Source organism: Coturnix japonica, chromosome 3, assembly GCF_001577835.2.
Source record: "Coturnix japonica isolate 7356 chromosome 3, Coturnix japonica 2.1, whole genome shotgun sequence".
Taxonomy (NCBI): domain Eukaryota; kingdom Metazoa; phylum Chordata; class Aves; order Galliformes; family Phasianidae; genus Coturnix; species Coturnix japonica.
In genome coordinates, this window is record NC_029518.1 from 28,315,594 (window position 1) to 28,335,258 (window position 19,665).

At 38.0% G+C, this 19,665-nt stretch overlaps 1 protein-coding gene across 8 annotated transcripts in view; it reads right to left on the minus strand.

Moving 5' to 3' along the window:
* Nucleotides 1-3,011: 3,011 nt before the first annotated feature.
* BIRC6 (baculoviral IAP repeat containing 6) overlaps nt 3,012-19,665 on the minus strand; it is a 151,134-nt gene continuing 134,480 nt past the window's right edge. For all 8 annotated transcript variants that reach the window (XM_015857677.2, XM_015857679.2, XM_015857673.2 and 5 more), the window contains 8 exons: nt 17,217-17,362; nt 16,155-16,265; nt 14,802-15,019; nt 14,065-14,226; nt 13,141-13,218; nt 9,331-9,519; nt 5,475-5,609; nt 3,012-4,400 (listed from right to left, as the gene is read on the minus strand). In XM_015857677.2, the coding sequence (XP_015713163.1) occupies nt 4,224-4,400; nt 5,475-5,609; nt 9,331-9,519; nt 13,141-13,218; nt 14,065-14,226; nt 14,802-15,019; nt 16,155-16,265; nt 17,217-17,362 (1,216 nt within the window). In that variant the 3' untranslated portion in view covers nt 3,012-4,223. The remainder of the gene's footprint in view (nt 4,401-5,474; nt 5,610-9,330; nt 9,520-13,140; nt 13,219-14,064; nt 14,227-14,801; nt 15,020-16,154; nt 16,266-17,216; nt 17,363-19,665) is intronic.

The window sequence follows — 19,665 nt, forward strand, 5'->3', positions numbered from 1 at the left end:
TCAGTAGGCAGCACAGATACAAACAGATATTTTGTTCTCTGGAGTACTTTTGCTTCAGTTTCTATTTGCTGCCATCAACAGCAATCGTTTGTGACTGAGCACTCACTTGTAGGTAGATACCTATTTTTAAGCTAGAGTGAAATCTGTATCGAGCTAAATCATCACTCACATGTAATTTCCCCCCTCATCTTCCCTGTTGTCATATGGATGAGGTGGTCCCTCATCATGTTGCCAACATTTAAAGCCTCCCAGGGAGCCATATGACAGCAGGTGTTTTGATGTCTGTGTGACCCAGCTGCATGCTCTGTTGCCTTTAGTGAGGCAGACAGGAGATGTGTTGAATTGACTCTGGAAAGAGTTTTTCTTTTGCTAGTCTGTGGCTACTGTAAATGCTCTGGGACTTAGCCAGAATCCCAAACATGATGGCAAAATTCAGCCAGCCAGATGGCTGCATGATTTCTCTTGTGACTTCTGCTGATCTGGAGGCCAGCCCCTGTGAATTTTATATATCATAATGAGTTCCACTGATTGAAACCGCCTCAAAACCCAGTTGAGATTTGCACTGATAGCCTGGTAGTAGAGAGGAGCAGTCCAGTTGGCAGGCCTACCATTTCCTTTTCAGCAATCCTGCTGTTGGCTATTAGTTTTTGTTCTGCCACGTCACTTCTGTCCCCTCTTGAATCACTGCCACAGTTCATTGCCAGCAAACATTTGCAAGGTTTTTAGGACATCCTGAACTGTAGCTATAGCCAGAATGCAGGCTGAGACTTGCATCCTGGAGAATGCTTCCCAACCATATGCATAGGGATCTGGCTCCCTGACTTCCATAATGTGACGATGTCCAAGCTTGTCTGGGCTGGTTGTTGTGTATGTAATGAATAAAGGCCTCATTACTTTCTAAATAAACTGCACTGGTACTTCTCATGCAGTGTTAAAAGATGTGCCCTCATACACCAGGCTTAGAACTGTGCTGCTCTGGGCTTAAGCTAGGACTGCTGTTTGGCTGTGTGATGTCCAGTTCATTGCCACCTCCTTAGGACCTACTTAAAATGGTAACCGTAGAACCAACATCCTTATTGCTAGTGGTTTCAAAGGAGGTTTGACAGAAAGTGCTGTCCTGGAAGTCAGCTTTGATATAGTTGATATAAGGGGAAAGGAGCTGGCGAATGAAAATTAGCTTTTAAGTTGAGTTGAAAGAGCTTCTATGGACTTCTGGTACCTTCTAAGCCATTATTTAGGAGTATGTTAAAGAAAGCTGTTGCCTTCACCATCACAGCCAAATTTCCCCTTCCAAATCACACGCTTGTTTAAGCAAATGGAAAAGATGGAAAAAAGACTGTGTTTTGCTCAGGTAAATAAGAAAATATTTAATGAAGCAATAGAGGCAGTCTATAATACTGACACTCTTTTGGCTTGTTTTGTTTTCAAAGCTGTGGTTTTAGTTTTTTTTAATTTCCTGGTTGGAAAATATTTTTTAAAATGTATTCCTCAGTTTACTTTTGAGGAGCTGGGATGTGGTTGCTTTACCCTAAGAGCTTTATGCAAAGAGTGTATAAACTGTTGAAGGCTTTGTACGTATATATCTGTGGGGGTGGGTCTGTGGGTGAGGAAAAGAAAGATGACTGCAGATGGAGAGCAAATGAAAAAATGCATCAAGTGCATAAGCTGGAAGTATGGAGCACAACATGGGAAACAGGAAAGCTGCCTGAAGGTTTTTAACAATAACACAGTGAGATATGATAAGAAATATCCTGCATGGTCAATGATACAGAATGGATACCGTTCCTTTCTGGACTGTTTCCTAAACAAGCTTAAATATAAGATTTTTCTTTATGAATTACAGAAACATTTCTACATCTAGCTGACAGTCCAGAGAGATGTCCACATGATGGTGACTGGCTTCTGGGGAAACAAAGAAAGAAACAAAAGAACACTTGCAAAACACACAAATACCAAGGTATTACGGAGGGAAGAAAATGGAAGGCAAGTCAGAGAAACACCAGGTAAATACCTAAGCCTAAATAATTTTCCTCCGGTGGGAACAGAATAACCTAAGGTCACAGAATCACAGTATCAGTCTTGTGCGGGTTGGAAGGGACCTTAGAGATCATCGAGTCCAGCCCCTGGGATTCAAGCCCCTGTGTAGCAGAGCGGCACTTAAGGTCCTGCCTTAAATGTAGGTCAAACTAAATTTTTGTTCAGATATTTACAGGTAATCAAGGTAAATTAATAATAGAATGGTTTACCTATCAATTCATTTGCCTTAGCATATAAAATAGAGCACTTGTTTATGCAATTCCAGGAACATTTCAGGGAAGAAAAGCTCCCCTAATAATCATCCTACATATAGCATTGCAGAGTTAGTGGGACAAAAAATACTGTTTTGGGGTGATATTTTCTGGATAATGTGATTCCTGCCAGAAACCTGATGCTCTATTTGATCTATCAAGCAGAGATTAAATTGCTTAAAACCGTTCTAGTACATTTATTTCCTGTATTTTGTGGGAACTTCCTTATTTTTCCAAGAACATAGTTGCAAGTTGTTAATGATGGAATCACTGCATTAATTTGGTATGATATTGCTCTATGGTGCTCAAGTTGGAGCACAAAAAGTTGGTATGAGTTTACAGATTAGACTTTAATATCCCATGCAGCTGTTTGCATTTGCTTAATTTAACAGCAGTGACATCACATGGGCATCACCATAAACACACACTAGGGGAATACCCACCAAGAAAAACACAGTGCTGCTTTAACACAGATAACGGTCTAGAATGTTGACTATGGCATAAACTGTTTTGTACACTTACCTGTGTAACACTGGCACAGAGCTGCTTGCTTCCCTTTTTAAGGGTTTCCTGAAGTATCACAGAAATGTGTGAACTGATGTTTTGAGAATGACGTAATATCAGGATGAGCCTCAGGATAACACGATGTATCAAAAGAACAGACAAACTGTACTATGGACAGAACTATCAATGCCTGTTAACCATCAGCATAAGAACACAACCTCAGTTGGTGCCACTTTTAATGATTAGAAATAATACATTGTAAAACAAAAAGTGAAAAAATTCCAGCGTGATACTTATAAACAAAGAACAAATAGAAAACAAAAAAGAGGATTTTTTTTTTTTAACCTCACTCGTAGTATTATTGATACAACAGATCATTTAGTCTGAGGTAATAACACTATCTTTTTAGTCCTTCAAGGACTATTTAATGTAACGTGCATTGCTATCACTTAATCTTTAAAAGCGAGACTTGATAATTGAATCATGGAAATCCCTTTTTAGTTAGGGACCCGTGGCTGCAAGAGTAAAATCAGAACTAAGCCTATGCAGCAGCAACTACAGAACATTAAGTGTCCTACATGGCACATCATCAGCCCGTCAGTACTTAAAGTACAGTTATTATTATTATTACGTAAAAGTCAGACATTTCAACAGAAAACAGACTTTGTTCCACAACAGCCCTTAAGGAATTTAGAGCACTGTTAGCTTGCTTAAAGTAGCTAAACAAAAGATGAATTCAGAAGTCCAGGTTTTGGCATGAGGTAAAACCATGTGCATTTATTTCAACTGCATTTTAGAATTAGTAAGCATAAAATTAAATAGGTTGACTGCAATGAATTCAGTCGTACAAGTGCAAGCTTTCAGCTATAACGTATTTTATGGCAGTTTATTTAAAAAATGTACCAGTAAATCATAAAAGAGGGATCATGTCCATTTAACTTTTATTGAAGTATACAGGAGGTTCTCTTTAGAATCAAATATGAGCATGAATATATGGCCAAACGTAAAATCTATCAAATTCAGTGAAAATTTTCTGACTTTAAATAGGAGCTGTAAGAATGACCAATATATATTCTTTGTTACAACCGCCCTCACTCTACAAGTAAAAAAAAATAATAAACATTCAGTAAACATTCTTTCCTAAGGTAGTTTTCCCTTATATATCAGTGATTTCTCCATTTCTTGTATACATAACTTTTTTCAACATACCAATCAGTGGTTCTCACAATTGAAAAATAAAAGCACAAAAAAGTTTACACTCTTGTACAGGTAAATAAAAGATCATCTTGAATTAAACTGTATATCCTTAAGGGCATAGTATAGTTTCAGTTTCACTGCCTATTACATAATTAGCTTCTTACATACAAATATTGACATATTTGGCTTGTGCTTCAAAGCCTTTTGTGTCTAGAAAGTCCATGTCAATGCAACTCATAACTTGAAATCAGTGGGGATATCTTTACTGCTGCTGGGTTTCACCTGTTCGTGCAACATGGTCTCTTCTGAACTCGTGGCACTGCATTTTTCCACGGAGTCATCGGCGTCTGGATCCAATCCTTCAGGACAGGGGAGTTTCAGAAGTTCTTCCCGCAGCTGAGCTGTATGACGCTAAATACACAACAAGTAGTTAGTGCTGAAGACCACAGTTAAAACACGACTCCTCACAGTTTTAGGGAACAGAAGACAACAGAAGGAGTAAGTAGCACAGGTTTTAATGTCTTCTTTCACTGCCTGGATAAGGTTTTCTCATAGTTCTCATTTAAGCACCGGTACTTTCCTTATAGTGACAGTAATCAGGTTCTATTGGAGGACAAACTAAAGGCAGCGCATAGAGTTGTAGCAAACGAGTGCATGAGTGCAAGTGCTGTGCTATCTTTTTTGTATTCAAGACACATTTATGTTCTGTGATTATGACAGAAACTGGCTTGCCTTGGACAAGGTAGTTCACAGGCAAAACTATTTAAGAGAAACTCCAGTGTGCGTGTATGCACAAGCTAGGAGCAGGAAACAGGATGGATCTAGAGGCATTTTTTGCCAGATATGTGGAGATTTTAATTAATATGGTTTTAATGACCAATCACACTGAAAGAATGCAAGTTTAACACCAGCAAAAAAGAAATCTTTAAAAACTTCCCCCTATAGTTACACAAAAAATAATTTATACGTAAGTCTGTTGTCAGTGTGGAAGACAAGATACACAAATAATAGTATTTGCCTAGGAAGACGGAAAGCATTTAAATAGTTGTAACTGTGTTGATAAAAGGTTTTGAAACAAAGGAGTAAGCACATTTATAAAGTAATGGATCACACTTTATTAACTGTGTTTATCTACCCCAAAAGATTGTCTTCTGCAAAAGAATTAAACTCTGCTTTTACTGAAGGGCAGCTGTAGAACAATTTAGTCATAAAAATATATGAACAAGGAAACCCTAAGAACAAAATAAACAAAATGAAATATTTATACCTTATATAAATATTTATGGAGAAATAGGCAGGACAAGAACTAAATAAAGATCTTATTTGTAGAAAATACTGAGAAAGCGGTCTGTACATACACTTCAGCTTCTGACACTGGTGAAACCTTGGTTTTCAGTCATTGTTATTAGAAAACTCAGCTGTTATACAGTTTAATTGCTACTCGTCACTTCTGGTTTACAGAACAGTCATAAAAACAAGTCTCACCTTGAGAGCCGCTGCATGATGGGACATAGTTCTGCCTACCCGTTTGTCACTGCTGTACTGCTGGATGTCTGCTATCCACTCCTCACACTGAGCCATGATCTCCACTCTTTTCAAGTAAAAATGTTTGTGGATGACCTGCAAGAAAATATTTGGGATGAAAAAAATGTGTTTATCATCTAAGAACCATATACTTAAGTAATACAAAACGTGCAAGAGCCCTGTGAGTCCAAACGGATATGGAAAAAAATCAAAACTTTGTAAGGGTAATTCAGCACCAAATCATGAGGTGTAAGATGGCAGTACAGCAAAGTGAAAGTGGAATGCCAGATATTCTCCAGTCCAAAGATGATCTTACTATGCAGGCACTATGTATGTACACTTAGATTAACATACATGCAAGGATACAAGATAGATAAAACATCAGGGCTTTCATCATTGCTCTCGCTGCCCTGTTTTATACTTCCCACCTATGCCTCTTTAATAAGCGCCTTATCTTCTCTTGTTACTGACTGCTTGCTGTCTGAACAGAAAAGCAAATGAGCAGAAACCCTTTAAGCAGTTTAAGCACAGAAAAATAACAAGCTTCTGCAGAGAGAAGGAGGATCACCAGCTTGTAAGAAAGATAAACAACAACAGTTACATTCTCTAAGCATAAGCAGCATCACTGAGGACACTACAATTCCCTATCAATAGTACTTGAGCTGCATCAATGTTGTGAGCCAGTATTTGATCACACAGAAACTTTGGTATTTATTTATAATACAAAAAACAACCCCTCACCAAACTAAAACCTACCACCAACAAACAACAAAGCATACGAAGTTATGAAACTCTACTTAGTGTTGGCTTTGCCTTAAAAAGATTTTAAGACTCTGCCTGGTGAAAGAAACAATAACATTACAGAATTTTTTATTGAGCACAGTGGGTTCTTGGCAGCATTGCAATATGATTGAGAAAATAATCTCTCCCTCTAGAGGTTAGAGAATATAGCTGTTCGTCTAAGGAAAAACTGCATATTGAAAGCCTAATAGACTCCAATTCTGGATGTGTTCCTTATATCCATAATGGAATTTGGAAGAACTCCCTGAGACTGGCAGCTTAGATCTCCTGGGTCTTCTTTTTTTAAGGCACTGAAGGGAAGACAGCTCGAGACAAAAGATAGTGTGAGTGAAATGATGTGTACACTTTCTTAGACCTCGCCTTCCAGGTGTTAATGTATTGCTGAATTGTAACTGTTCCAACTATTCTTAACATAACCCTACAGTTCATAACAGTAAGCTATTTTCTCCGAGAAATACTCAGATCATCTGCTTGGAGAACTTACTTTCATTTGGATGGGCTACAAACTGAATGTAGCATTCTTTCTTCTAATAAATTCTGCTAATTACATCAATGAGAAACGTAATGTTTCTCAATGCAGAATCTCCTTTTATTTTTCTGCTACGTAAAGAAAGATAAATGCCACTTTTCTCAGTGCTAGGGGGTCAGTACTCAATCAAGCATAGATGGAGCTCTCATAAGTTGGTAAGGCGCTAGGTAGGATCCCATGCTTTATCTTGTACGATTGTATTTTTCACACACATGCAAGCTATGTTAGCCTCAAACATCTCCTAGAAGCAAGCTATCATAGATTCACATTTCTTCTCACAGTCTTGAGGAGTTAATCATACTATCCTAGAGAATCAAGCCTAAAAGCATCTGGAGATTAAAAAAAAAAAAATAACTGAGGCAAACACAGAGAAAAATAAAAATTGTACTTTGGGAAATGTGGGCATTAATCTAAACCAGAACAAAACGGCTTTGGATCCAAAGCTTTTAAGTGCTAGCCAGCTCTCTTCTGTGCAGGAAAACTGTTATCTGCCCAGAGAAGGCAGTTTCAAATGTCCAAGATACCGCTGCAAACTGATATCTGCTTCTTAGTGTTACTTCGCATTTACCTTTCGTGTGGTTTAGTTGAACTCAGTCCTAGTGACAAATATTGCATTTAGGAAGCTAGCAGCTTTATTGCTTTCAACATCTGCCTTCTGGTAATGACGTGCTATGTGCAAGTCCCCCATTCTCACAGAATGATTGTTTTTCCATTGAAACAACACTGTTTGGTTACACTTTATTACTTTACCTTCCTGAAGAGCAGCAGGATGTCAGCTTACAAGCTTTTTTTCATAGAAAGCAGTAAAACATAAGCTACAGAATAATCATGTAACATTCTTAAGATTCTTTTCAAAAAGCACCGTAACAGCAAACTGGGATTCAATTATCAAATCTTGTAAATGATATATCCTTCATTTCTATGTACAGGAAGAGAAGGACGTAATGTTCTTGTCTGAGCTCACCAACTTATAACATCTTCATCTAACTTTAACTGATGACAATCGGAGTGCTTTTTTGCAGAAACACAATTGTAACATTTAAAAATAAGAAAGTACCTATTGGCAAAAGTTATTTGATTAGGTGTCGTGGCATTATCATGGTCTTCAGCTTACTGAGTAAAACATAAAAGAAACAGCTGAGAATAGCAACCATGTTTTTCTGCATTAATACAAAACAGCAGAGTATATAACATATGGTTTTCTACCTGTAAATGGGCAGAATACTTCTTATATAGGTTAAGTGCTCACGACTTCTCATTCTGTAAGACACTTGAGTAATTTAAGTAAGTGGGAAAAACTTTCTGCATTCCAAAGGATGTTTTTATGGATATGTTTTTAAGGAAGGGATGGGAGACTACGCACTTACTCAGATGTCACACTTACTAATGTGAATAATCCTGAAATAATTGTCATTTTTTGGTATTCTAGCATGCAAACAGTGGAAAACAAAGGTGATGCTACTATACAATTCCACACCTTAACTTAGAAGTGGCAATAGTTTCCATGGTCAAGAGCAAAATGCATTTTTTTCCTACTTATTGGCTGGTAGCACTGTGCAATGACTGGTCAACCACTTTGCATTAGTATTCATACAGTTATTTAGTGTAACTTTCACTTTTTCTCCTGAAATCGTTTTCTGTGCATGTTGAAACCCCAGCAACCTAAATGGACCCACTTTGGGGATAGAATTGGACTAGGGACAAGGACAGAGGTCTCTAAAACCTAAATCACTCTGTGATATTCTGAGTGAGTTTTATTCTATTTTCAGACAAGTAAAAAAATTAATTCAGTTTTTAAGTAAGTTCTTAAGGCAGTGTGAACGGACGAAGGTTAGTATCAACATCAAGACAGTTCTTCTCAAAGGAACAGGTTTCTTTTATGTGCTTTTGAAATGAATAACGTGAAGGCTGAGACTTGTTTTGAAGTATTTTTCCAATCTGCATTGTATTCGTGTACCCAAAACGTTTCCTAATACATGCTTCACATTCATGTTTCATAGAAAAATATTTCCCTGTTATCTAAGCCGATCAGCAAAGACTGAATGTCCACTCTAAGGCTGATCAATAGTTGTCACTTGGATGTAAAAGGCACCACATGGCATTAAGAGTGAGCCAACCTATACGAACCATTCTTTAAACAACCTATGCACCAAATTGGACTTATAGGTCACTCCCAGTTTGTTTACACAGCCCTTTCCCAGAAAGGGATCTGTGAGAGCCAGGTGCATTCTTCTTCTGTTCAGTTTCCAGAGTCAGCTGTGCCAGAGGATAAGGAGAATCAAACAAAAACCAGACATCTCATGCAAGACATGCTTCCAAGTATTTGCATCACTCTCAACTTTCCACTGAACAGTAGAAAGTGTCACTGAACAGTGATTCTTTGTACTAAAAAGCAGTTGTGAACAGGAACATAAGCATGTTTACAAGATAAGCTTCCTTAGCTATTCAAACACGAAGAAGGTGTTTACTTAGTTTCACAAAGCCCACCTCCTTAAAACACGGCGACGGACTTCGGATTTGTTCAAGCATTGCCCACTTGACTGTTGCCTGTCGTATATTTCCATCATATTCTCTGGAGCTCTGGGAACCGCTTGGGGTACCTCTTGATCGTTCATAGCCAGGTTCATTAAAATATGGTTCTGCTACAAGTATAAGAGATTGGACAGATACTAACACCTGTTAGGAAAAAAAACACCAAAACACACATATTAGATCTACTATTCATGTGCTTTTAAGAATATACATAATTTTGCATACTTATAGGTAGCTGCGCTCCATGCTTAGGAGCGGCATTCTCACACATCTTGTAGGAACACTAGCAAAGAAACATTCCAGCTTTCCATACTCTCTCTGTCATATTTATTGACTACAAAGACACGATGTCTAAATAGTAAGTTACTTCAAAACAACACCAAGAAGGAGATGAACGACCTAAAGTTACTCTCACTGCTACCTCATGGAACCGCATCCTTAGCTCTTTAGATGCCATGACCTTTCTACCTGTACTTGTGTACTTGATGTGCTCAGACTTGTACAGGGAGGCAGTCTAGCCCAGTGAAGCCCTATCATGATGGCCAGAGCACATGCTTGTGCAGTGGGAAATGTAAAATAGCATTGCCCAGTTTGAGCTGAGGTGGAAAATTAAACATTGCCACCCCTGCTTGCCATGCATTTGACTAGAAGTAGCTGTGGCTATCCTGTATTGCACTGAAAAGTAATAATGCAGATAAATTCATTAAAATATACAGAATGTTCTGCACAAATTGGGTCTCAGCAAGAAAACGGTCATTTATAATGCTATAAGGAAGAAGAGTAACCTAATTCTGTTCCAGCAGCTCAGATACCTAAGGAGCTGTGGTGATTTGTGTCTTTTGTGGCCTTCACATGTGTCTGGAAGTAAATCGCTTTTTGCTTTTTTGAATTTTTTTTTTATTTTAAATATATAATTTTAAAATAGCTATGATAGAGAAATTTGACTATATGCAGCACTGTACTTTCTTGGCCCTAATATACTATGTATAATAACTGTAATGAGAAAGAAAGTCTAAACTGATATACCAGCTTAATTTGGGTCAGAAAAGTCAATTGCTGGAGTGTTTTTGGGTGGTCTGTTAATAGTTCCATCTCTGAGCAAAAAAAACCTTATGCAGTACTTAATTCTTTCCAAGCAATTTATTTCATCCTCCAGCTGTTTTCTATGTAAAAGCTACAAAGTGTTTTTGTCTGGGGGGATGGGGGGGAGAGACAGAATTTTTTCCAACAACTCCTTTACTCCTTTCAAACTCAAGCTCTAGAAAACTTTAGCATTTTAAACTTAAATGCCGTATGAGATTTCTAACAACCAAATCTAATAAGTTAATCTAATTACTGAAAATAAGCTTTCTTAATACCTTTCTACATCAGTTTTATTGTTAATAGTTCATAACTTCATCTCATGATTACAAAGTTGGGAAAGATGTACCATGTACAGAACTACAACTTAGACCTCCAATTCATATTTTTCCTTTGTAGAGCGAGCAAACATGAACCTCTCCAAGCATGGACATTCCACAGTCTCTCTTGGACACTTATCCTACTGTCACCCTCACAGTGAAAAAGCTCTTCCTAATATTTAATCAAATAATTAATTTCCCAAGTGCCATCTTACATCATTAGATACTTGCCCTGTTGCTCTGCATCTTTAAGAAGTATCTGTCTCCATTTTCTTTATACCTTCCCCACCTCTTTGCCACTGGTTTAGCCACCTCTCCACCCGATCTTTTAATCCATATCTCACCTATTAGGCTATAAAGATACTGAAGGAGACTGGATCAGACATTTTGCTGATGTCAAAGTAAACTATGTCCACTGCTTTCCCCTTGTGCAGAGCCAGATATCTCACCGTGGACATCAAGTAGGTTCATTAGGCTCTATTCACCCCAGTACATCCACATTAACTACTGTCCTCAAAGTACTTGAAAATAGCTTTCAGGAGAATTTGTTTCATAATCCTCCCAAGAACTGCTGTGTTGCTAAGAAAGCTGTAAGCTCCCCAGACTGTTCTTCTTGCCTATCTTGACAGTGGTGTGAGATTCCCCAGTCATGAGGAAGCTGCCATGCTTGTTGGGACTTCTCAAAGAAGTTGCAAAGAGATGATTTCTAAGAGAATAATTGTTTCTAGTTAGATCTAGTTGGAGAACTAAGGCATACAAAATGAGAATGAATACAAAATGACTCACTTCTGGAACTGAAGACAAACCTGATTTCTCAGGAGTCACTCAGTAACTTAGCAAAGTACTTTTAGAGCTGTCCCAGTTCAGGAGCAATTTCAATCGAGACTATTTTAAAGTACCGAAGTATCTTCAGAATTTCCAGTTTAACTTTTCTGAAACATGCTTTATTAATTAGAAGAATTTAATCAATTAAAAAAATCCCAGGATTTAAAAGTTAGTTTCTCATACCAAAAATAATAGGTTACAGAGAGACTAAGGGAGGTGACTTGCACCATGCACATTTTGTCTGTGAAAGCTATCACAATTGGCACTATACTTTGCACTCATTTCCAAATGCTAATCATATGGCACTGTGGAAAATTACAGCACCCAGCAATATGGAAATCAGAGAGCTCACCTCTCCTAAAACATTGTTTTTATAGAAAAGTATTTCGTAAGGTTTTTTCACACCTATGCTGCTACCTCACTGCTATCTACATACCACTGTTCCTAATAAAAGCGCTCAGTCAGAGCAGTCTTTATAAGGATTGTCTTCATATCTTTATAAGGACTGTCCCCATTATACTGAATTTTATTGAAAGATCATACTACAACATGTCAAAAATCCAAGTGTATGGAAAGCATAGCACATGCCCGAAAGTAGCCTGCTGTTTGTCTGTGTATTGGTAGAATACAAATATCACCCTCCATTATTTTTACCTTTTTAAACTTTGATAACGACTCCATTGGCCACTTAGTAGAAAACTAAGGGAAGTCTAAAGGTGTAAATTTCCTCATAAAATAATTGGGGTGTTGCTTCACTTGACAACTATGTTGACCAAATGACTACGTGCTATTAAGATGACAGGTTGCCTGTACACACCTGAATTATTCTTACCAGCAAAGTATTTCTGCACAATCACACTGATAGTCAGAGTCTAACACTATGCAGCAGTTCCAATGTGTTTTAAATAACTTGAAGTGGCTCATCATGCTGTGATTACATAAAAAGGCAGCTGCAAACAAGGTACCATCCAACCAATTAGGTTAGTATGTACAATAGTTACATGGATCTTGTCCACATCATCTTAAGTGGCACAAAAATCCCCACCATAAACTTTGGATCTTATAATCACTTGCTGAGTCTTTTAGCTTGGAAACTTCCTGTTCTAGGAAAGTAATAAAGTTCCTTAAAACAAACAAACAAAAACCAACAACAAAACAGCCCCTTCACTGGAAGACTTGTATGAAGATGCATCTACCTGCATTTGTGAATCTGATGTGAGTTTATTCTCCAATGTACTGAACTCCTTGGTAATCAGACTGATTGTGGCAACGTAGCAGCATTTAATAATACAGCTTCTTAATTACACCTTGCTTACTGACCTAGTACACAGGCAGACTAAATTCAAGTCCATCTGAAAAATAATGCTTAGACAACTTCAGATGAACAGGTTGGTACCAGTTACTGAACTGGAATGTCACAGTAATACATTTTCTGGATGACTGCTTAATTTTTACTTACTCAAGGAAGAAAATTCCAGAGTAAAATCATGAAGATAAAGTCTTAAGACCGACAAACTGAAGAGAAACAAGGAATACTCACCTGCAAAAAACTTGATGTTTGAGGATTCCATTTCTCTTCTGGCCTCCCATGCCATGTGTTAAGAATGCTTAAACACACCTGAGAAGGTCACATAATTAATACCACAGATAAATATTATAAGAAATTTGCTCTGCTTGGGTAGAACAAAATGTTAGTGTCACATGAAGTTCCTTTTTTTTTTGGACAAACATTTGTGTAACTTCACTGCAAAAGACAAGTTTATTTGCTACAGAATTAATTTGAAATGAAAGTGGATAAAAGTAATGAGGATAAGGAAGAAGAACACACACTAATTAAGGAACAAATGCATTGCTTTTCTTCAAAGAAGACTTATGGATTCTAGTGGCTCCAAAAATAAATGAATCATTGATATCTAATTCTATTTTTTCTTCTTCAAATACTGTTCTAATGCTTCTTGTTTTTAAAGAAAATCATTCTGTCTAAGCATTTCTAAGGTGCTCTCAAGTCACTCAAACAAGGAATTGAAAATGCTGATCAACTCTTATGACTTATCTGAATTTTTTGTAGTCAGGCTTTCAAAAAGTAACTGGACAAACTGGTAGATTTTTTTCACTGAGGGGCCTGTGAAGCTGCTGATCAACCCTTGCCCTTTTCTTAAGGCTTGCTGGCCACAGCTGCAAGACAGCAGGACCTGTCTCCACAGACACACAGTCACAAAGCATCTGGATGAACAACCTACATTTGGAGAAACTACCAGGTCTGCCAAACCCAGAGTACAAAATATGCCACATTCTGGGGGCAAACACGACTGGAAGCAAGGTACTGAACAGAAAGTCCTTTGGCCTCTCAGTTCTTAAACTGTTATAACTTGTTAGATCAGAATTATCATACTGAAGGCACAAAACCACTAAAGAACTTAAACAGAGAAGTTTAATCAGTTTCACAAGAGTAAAGTTGACCTACCTTGCCATCATTGTAGAGATTTGGATTAAATCTCACACTGTGGCCTCCAGTTGTTTCCAGATTCACAAGTGGAGGGGAGTTAGGATAGTCTTGTGGAAAATACACATCAAATTCAAAGCACCCATTTGCATAAGGGGTGTCTGCTGGACCAGTAATGAGAACCTACCAATGTTAAGAAAGCAAACAAACAGTTTTCAGAATGAGCCCTCATACTTATCATCCAGTTGAGATTTCTCTAAGTTATGGGAATAATTTTTATTTCTAAGTGCAACTTATCAGGAATTATTATTAAATATCATCCTCACATACAGGCTATCAGTCTGTTCATTTCAGTAGTCTAGATAATCCTGCTAATATCTGTTTCTCCTTACTGAATACAAACGGAAAGCAAAAATAGAAGGAGCTAATGTATCTGCCTTCTAACTGCAGGACAAGAGATGTTCTGTGTATTTCTACACTTTTTTTAACTGACTCAACAATGTAGGATACAAAGATACACTTTGACTGCAATGGAGTAGCAAAACTGTTTTTGCTTTCAGAGTAGCTGAAGAGCGTGCCTTGAAGTGTGTTTTGCTAACAAAGTCCTCTACTGCCAGATGGATGCTCACCAAGTTCTTGAAAAATCATCAGACTAAAATACCAATATTAGTTCAGAAGTTGAGATAACAACTAAAAATGAAATACTTCTGTATCTTCTTATATACTGAGCTGAAAGAGGGAAATAAAAATAGCATTACCTTCATAATGTCAAGCCGCTCCTCATCACAGCGTACAAAAACACTGGATGAAGATGAGAGAGGCAGTGATGTCGAAAGAGTCACAGCTTCTTGTGCAAGACGTCGGGCTCTGGCAGCACTGTTGGCATCACTTGCATTTTTTACCTGAGACATGTAGTGGTAATTTACTTTAAAAACCAATTTTCCATCATCATCTTCAGAAACCATTTCAAATGTATCTAGAAGAGAAAAAAAAAGCATCACGAAAACAGTGAAGTTAATAACAGATCAGTCATGGATTCTGAATATTATGATCAGGAAATGCTAATGTGTATCAAGAAAATGTGCATTTTGTGAATTAACAGTGATCTCAAAAAACAAAGCATTGCCAGTCTTGAGTTAAATGAATTCCTATAGCAAATTTACAAGTTCTCATATGCAATTTATCCAATGTACACCATTTCTGATTTGGAAGGCTACCAGCTACTCCAGGCCAGGAACACAGTGATACTTATTAATACCTAATAATGCTACTAGTGGAATCAGTGTGCCAACAGCATTTATTTGTGTAGTGGTTGCAACGCTATTAGAAGATCATACAAAATTACAGCGAGGTTAATTTTCTTTAGTCATCTACTACACAAAATCTTCAGCTTGGCTGCTAGAGTGAGAAGCTGCCATTACAAACTTTCCTACCTGCCTACTCCGGGCATACAACTCCACAAACACTTGTGAGGAAAATCCCTTACAAATGCAGCAGCAAAGAAACATGACTGCAAGTACTGTCACTGCAACTCCAAAAGAACTAATTAACGTGTTTCTGCAATAATTTTTACAGCTCTATGTGGATGAGATACTATCCCTTTGATTTTCTTTTAAACACATTCTCTTATGACCAAAATGAGCACTGATTCTCATCCTGTTTTCCAAATGCAACATACTGAGTTTTATAAAAAAAAAAAAAAGCATAGAATGAAGTTTACAACCGTTCCATTTTACTCATATTAGAGTTTTCTTCTGAATTTTATTCCATTTAAAAAACAAAAGCCATATTTCTAAAAAAATGTACTTGCTGCAATAGAATCTGAGGAGTGAAAATATGTCAAATCAGTTCTGGAATGAAAATACAAACACTGCTGAATTTTGTAACTGGTCTCATTCACACATGGTACAGATAATGTAACACATTTCCTATTTCTTCACTCACTGCATTGGCTGGCAATGAAAGAATGGCGAATTGTATCATTTTCCATGTGTGAAAAGTATCATTTAAAAATGTTTTTAACTTGTTTCAAAATATAATCATGGTATCATTGAAACAGATTATTTCTTATGCACATGCTTTCTAAAATACATTCACACTTCTCAACCTACCAAATTGGAGTTTTTTCATGACAGCCACATACTTTTCTTCAAGAGAGCGTAAGACAGACAGTGGTTTGGGCTTCACAGCAGCTTTTTTGGAATATTCAGCCATCTTCTTTTCTGTAATATAAAACGTGATGATTATTTGTAGTTAATGTAATTCTGGGACAAGTACACCAAACATTTGGGGATTATTTATCTCAAAATGACACTGTATGATTAAAGTATCTGCGAAGAATTCTGAATGCTGGGGATCACAATACATAAATCTATTTTTCACACTATCACAGATTGGCTTGCATTGGAAGAGATCTCAAACCACCCTGTTGTGGGGGCAGAGTTGTCAACCATTAGATCAGACTGCACATCAAGCCCAGTCTTAAATATCCCCAGGGATGGAACATCCACAGCTTTTCTGGGCAGCCTGTGCCAATGCCTCACTAGCCTCTGAGTGAAGAATTTATTGCTAACATTTAACTTAAACCTCCTCGTTTTCACTGTAAAGCCATTCCCCTTTGTCCTATCACTATCTACCTGCGTAAAGAGTCTGATACCCTCCCTGCTTATAAGCTCCTTCCAATTACTGGGAGATCATGATGAGGTCTCCCTGAAGACTTCTCTTTCCCAAGACAAGCAATCCCAACTCCCCCACCTTTCATCATAAGCATGGTGTTCCAGCCTTCTGATCATCCTCATGACTCTCCTCTGGACCTACTTCAACTTTTCAGCATCCTTCTTGTACTGGGGGCTCCAGTTCTGGATGTGGTACTCCAGATAGGGCCTCATGAGGGCAGAGCTGAGGGGGCAGTCACCTCCCTTGCCCTGCAGACCACCCCTCTTCTGATGCAACCTAGGATACCTTTGGATGTCCAGGCTGCAAGCAGGCATACGGCTAGCTTTTCATCCACCAGAATCCCCAGCTTTTCATCCACCAGGATCCTTCTTGTCAGGGCTATTCTCAAGAAGTTCATCTACCAGACTGTACTTGTATCTAGAATTGCCTTGACCCAAGCACAACACCTTGTTTTTAAATTATCTGTTAATAAACAAATAAAAGTATTTCCATTTTACCTTGGTTTGCCTGGCGTAAACTGGTGGTAGCAGCATAAACTATCTCAGCAGTCTTCTGGATGTCTGGTACCAAAAGCGTCAGCCCCTCTGGTTCTTGATCAGAAGTATCGGGCTTTACCCCTGCTTTAGCCTTGTCTTTTTTAGACCTGTGGACATACAGATATATTTATATATTTTTATTGTGATAACTCAGTCTTTACCAGCATACTCAGTTACTGAAATGAAGATGTGGTATTTAATAATAACCATGGCTATTTCAGAATTTAATATTTACGAACTGGAATAAGTTTGCACTGTTATACTGCAGGAGATTCTGCAGCTAATGAGCACTCCTTGCCCCGTCCTCCCAGCTGTCTTCTGTAAATATCTTAATATCGCTTGCAGAATACCTTGTATCGGAAAGGATCCTTAAGGATCACCGAGTCCAACTCCTCTTTCTCCTTTATGGAAGACCCTTCTTCAAAGATAACTATACCCACCAGAATACAGAACAACAACCTCAAATTCCCCAACCAGTATTACAAATGCAAACCAAGTCACATTAGCTCACTGAATGGAAGGATTTAGAATTCCTGTTCACTAAATAGATGGATTCAAAATCCTCATTCACTAAATGGAAGGATTCAGGATCCCAGAAAGATCCTTCCCTTGCAATAGCCCATAACCTGAGGCCCGCACTGTGCCACCTTGTGAATCACCAGAGATGCTTTCATGCAGAGACGATGACAGCTACAGAGACTTGGTGCTCCTGCAGTAGGTGCAGGCACAGTGCACGTGTGGTGTAGAAAAGAATGCTGTACTGAAAAGATGGTTAATAAAAGTGGACACTGACTCAGTCCCATGTAGACCCCAAATGTGATCTGAACTGAGTTCTCAGCCTAACCTGCCTTACAGGAGCAGCCCGGGAAACTGCTCTCACTTAAAATGAACAAAGTTCTGGTGAAGATCTAAACAAGATAAACAGCCAAGAAGCTGCAGCTCTCTTTCCCACTACTGTAACTAGAAGCAAAACAAAGCTACCTTAGCAAGAAGAATTAGCAATGTAATGCTTTGATGTTCCAAACATATATTTTAGTTAATTAATATCAGTTACAATAGGCTTTATTTTGAACTAGATATAAATAATGCATAAATAACTCATCTCCAAAGTATTCAAAAGAGGCGATTACATCAATAACAAAAGTCTTTGTACCATATCTAATAAAATAAGAACATCACTAGAACATATTAATAAAATTAATTATTGCAGCACGATACAGTTTCTGTGTTCCAGACTCGATCCAAACTGATGTTAGATCATTGTAGACTTCAAGCAACTCTGAGCTTTCAGATCCTCCAAGTCAGGAGGAATGCACTTAAGGCAAACAGTGTAGTTCAGAGTTTAGGAAACAGTTCAAAACTCAGCAGCTGTCTCTCCCATTTACACCACCAATGTTACACCAGAAATCCTTACCACTGTCTTTTTTCCTTGTGGAAATCTAGGCCAAGATTTTTTAAATAGCTTGTTAAGGATTGATCTGTATATTTGAGTTCACTAAGCCTCAGTGATAAGTGACATCTCAGACAGGCCAGCAGGCAGCACTTTCAAGAGCTGTGTGCAGAGTTAGCACTGCTTGCTGTTGGTGTGCAACCTTTACACTCTTTGCTACAAAAACCTCAGAGAAATTTTTTCTTCCCTCATTTTGCTTTCCTGTCCTTACTTGATTCAAATCTATTGGTATCTAGATTAGAATATCAGCTTATTGTGATTAATCCTGCACAGCTGAGTCCGCTTCAGGACTACCTTATATACATATTCAGTTATATACACAATTACTTGGAGATGTTAACAGTGCTTTTTAGTTTTGCTGTTTATTTACAAGCAACATATGGTAAGTCAAGCAATTCCCTGGGCTCCAGATGGGCTCCCCAGTGGTACATACTTTCACACTGATTGCAATTTTTGAAGTTCACACAGTTTTGTCATCATTTGCCTCCTGAGATAGAACATCATTGTCAATGCGCTACTGCAGCTCATTATTAGATTTATTTTACAGTAGAAGATCACAGCAGCCCTTTCTAAAATCACATCCCCATAAAATGGTTCATTATGACTATTAAATGAAGGCAATTAAAAAATAGACTAGGTACACTGAAAGGTTATGTCTTGTGTGAAAGCTCTGGAACTGCTGCTGGAGGTGTGCATCTGCTCCAAGCATCCGCCTTCCTTAGGTAACAACAGTAACGTTCACACTCCCTGACGTGGAAAATCCAAAAACATAAATAATTCCTATCCTGAAATGGCTGTAAAAGGCACGAAACTAATGTAATGTAAAGCTCCGAGGAAATTTGAATGGGGTTCACATACAACTGATGAACGGGGAACTCAGTGCACTCAGAGAAGCAAACACAGAACACCAGAATACCTTGTGGCCTTTGTAAGCCTGCTGAGGCCTAATGGCCTCCCTGC